This window comes from Setaria italica, chromosome II (assembly GCF_000263155.2).
Source record: "Setaria italica strain Yugu1 chromosome II, Setaria_italica_v2.0, whole genome shotgun sequence".
Taxonomy (NCBI): domain Eukaryota; kingdom Viridiplantae; phylum Streptophyta; class Magnoliopsida; order Poales; family Poaceae; genus Setaria; species Setaria italica.
The window spans coordinates 23,880,940-23,883,749 of record NC_028451.1 but is presented as its reverse complement, the minus strand read 5'-3'; the positions used below and the strand labels follow the sequence as shown (position 1 = coordinate 23,883,749).

Below are 2,810 nucleotides of genomic sequence, written 5' to 3'. Positions count from 1 at the left end.
TGTTTATCTTCGCCGAGTGTTTATCTAACCTTCGGCAAACCTTTTGCCGAGTGCGCAATGTTTGACACTTGGCAAACACCTATTTGCCGACGCAAAATTTGCCGAGTGCTGAATGCCGAGTGTTACACTCGGCAAACACTTTGCCGAGTGTTTTTAGATCTTCGCCGAGTGTCTGGGGCACTCGGCAAAATTACTGTTTCCCGTAGTGCTTGATGCAAATGCGTAGATTTCAAGTGTTTTGTCTTAACACACACGACTAGGAAAAAATATTTTTTATAAATAGAAGAATGAATTTGATAGTAAAGACTCAGATTTTCATTGGCATGCTGTCTTGTCGTTGAACCATAAATTACTTATTTGTGAGTAGAAAACCTTTATTCACCACAACGCGAAGAAGTTGGCACGATGTTTCCTGTTGACCACCACGTGATGTGATCAAAATAACCAGGCAGCTTATGCTTTCTGCATGTCTCATTACGTCCTGATTTTTTTTTTCGCTGAGAAAAAAATTGCCAGCGCCTGCTCTGGTCCAAAACCGTTTGCGCACGCGAGGAAAAAGGAAAACTGGGTGGGCTACCTGCACGCGCGTGGAAGGGCCGGACGGGTGAGCTCGGTCGTTGCGCGTCCAAGAAAAACCGGATGCGGGGGGTGAAGGGGAGGGGTCACGGCCGCTCGCTCTGGCGCGGGACGAGGAGTGGGTTCGGTACGGAATTTTATATATATATATATATATATATATATACTTGAAAAATTTTGTTAATCATATTAACTATGTTATCACTCAACCAACAAAATTATAATATACTCTTCCGGGACCATATTCACTGCATGTGAACCTCAACTAGAAGACAGTCCTTGGTGAGCTTGCGCCGCACTGGCAGCACTGCTGCAGCATTTGTACTAGAAACCAGTCTAGACTTTGGAGAAGCCATCCTCTTAAGATATCATGGAAAGCACCAGATGATGAGGTCGTCGATACATATATATTAACAGTTTAGCTCATAAATACACATTCACAGATGATGCATGACCACAGCACAACGAATCAACTAAAAAAAAAAAGACGTCGTACGTGCAGCCGCAGCAGCAGCTGGGAAGCTCCTGCGCGCTACATCTGATCGCCGGCTACACAATGGCTGTTATGGGGGAGACGGCGGCGGCGGATGCTTGCTCGACATGGCCGCGCCCGAAGGCGCGGACGTGGTCCTTGAGGGAGCGCTTGTGCTTGAAGTCGGAGCCGCAGGCGCAGCGCCACCGGCGGCCGCAGTTCTTCTCGTGCGTGCGCCAATCCCCGCGCACGGCGAGGGCCTTGCCGCAGCGGCGGCAGAGGAAGGGCCTGGCGCAATGCCGGCGCCGGTAGTGCGTCTGCAAGGTCCGGAAGTCCTTGAGCGGCCGCGCCCGCGGGTGGTCCACGTGGTTCCGGCACCCCGGCGCGCAGCAGAAGCACGGCAGCCGGAGCATCGCCGCCGGCTGCGCGCTGCGGAGAGAGTCCGGGCCGCGGCGGTACTGCGACCCGTGACCCCACATGTGCATCTGCACGGCATGCATATCGAGAGTTATAAAAGCTAGCATTCAGTACTATGGTCTGAAAATTAGCTACAAAAGCTAGGATTCAGCTATATAAAAGCTATCAAGAGAAAAGTAGCTACAAGCTGCTAGTGCGTACATGTAATAAGTACCCTTCGATGCTCATAAGAAAGATCTCAAAGTTGATGCAAGAACAATCAAGTAAATTTAAAAAGCTACTCCCTCCGTCCCAAATTGTAAATCGTTTTAGCTTTTGACTTTTCTAAATACATAACTTTTGCTATGAACCTTAGTTATAAGGCGTATGTTATGTTTAGATACCTTGAAAAATCTATGTATAAAGCTAAAACGCCTTACAATTTGAAATGGATTGTGAATGGAGTAGCATTCAGTAGTATCAAACGCTATGATTTAAGCTGATGGTCCTAGGGATATTTCTGGGTTAGATTGAGTTCACATTGCATTGATATGATTCTCAAAGATTATGCATGGAATACATCAGGAAAATTAGCCAAGTCAAATCGAGGTGCAAAATTAGTTAAGAGAGCGATCCCTAAATGGCACTCATTCCTATGTGTTGTACTGTACTCTTATAGGCCACTCTTGGTGGGGTGTCATGGGGAGGTTTTATGGACATTAAATTCTATGTCACATCAGCAGTTTTGCTGACTTGATAACCTAATTATGAGGAGAGATGAGAGGGGAGTTTCATCTACATGAAACCCGGCTGGCACAGCTACCAAGTTCATGAAACCTAATGAAACTTGCACTGAGAATGTTATAGTTTCATCACAAGATAAAATTGATCATAACTCCATGCGAAAATTAAATGCAGCAGACTATCTATGAAATTGTACACTGAGAATGACAGTTTCATTTCACTGAAAAGATTCTTGGTAACAGTGCAATGAAATCATGCACTAAGACTGGCCTAGCTAAGCGCTCTACGTTGAATGAAAAACTGGTGGGGAAATCCCCCAGCTCCAACATTGCATTAAAAAAAGAACAGGCTGCAGCAAAGCCAATGTAGTTGCTTGCTCACACAACTTATATAATCAGATCAGGTCCACTTTATGATAATCATAATTAAAAAGGAAGCAAGAATGAGGTCGATGGTACATCCCTGTGGATATATAAATGCACGGCTGTAACTCCCAAGTGGTAGATATGTGGATACATGCTGCATGTGGTCTATACTCTAAACATAGACATGGAATACAGCCCCTTCTCTAGGATTTTAGGATCTAGGTCATCATCGATCAGTGTAATTCACTCAAAAACAA

At 45.4% G+C, this 2,810-nt stretch overlaps 1 protein-coding gene across 1 annotated transcript; it reads right to left on the bottom strand.

The window, feature by feature from the left end:
- Positions 1-951: 951 nt before the first annotated feature.
- LOC101753756 (zinc finger protein WIP5) lies at positions 952-1,533 on the bottom strand. Its single transcript, XM_004959273.4, has one exon. It carries the CDS (start codon positions 1,531-1,533, stop codon positions 1,126-1,128), a length of 408 nt encoding a protein of 135 aa, XP_004959330.3. The 3' UTR covers positions 952-1,125.
- Between the last annotated feature and the right edge of the window lie 1,277 nt (positions 1,534-2,810).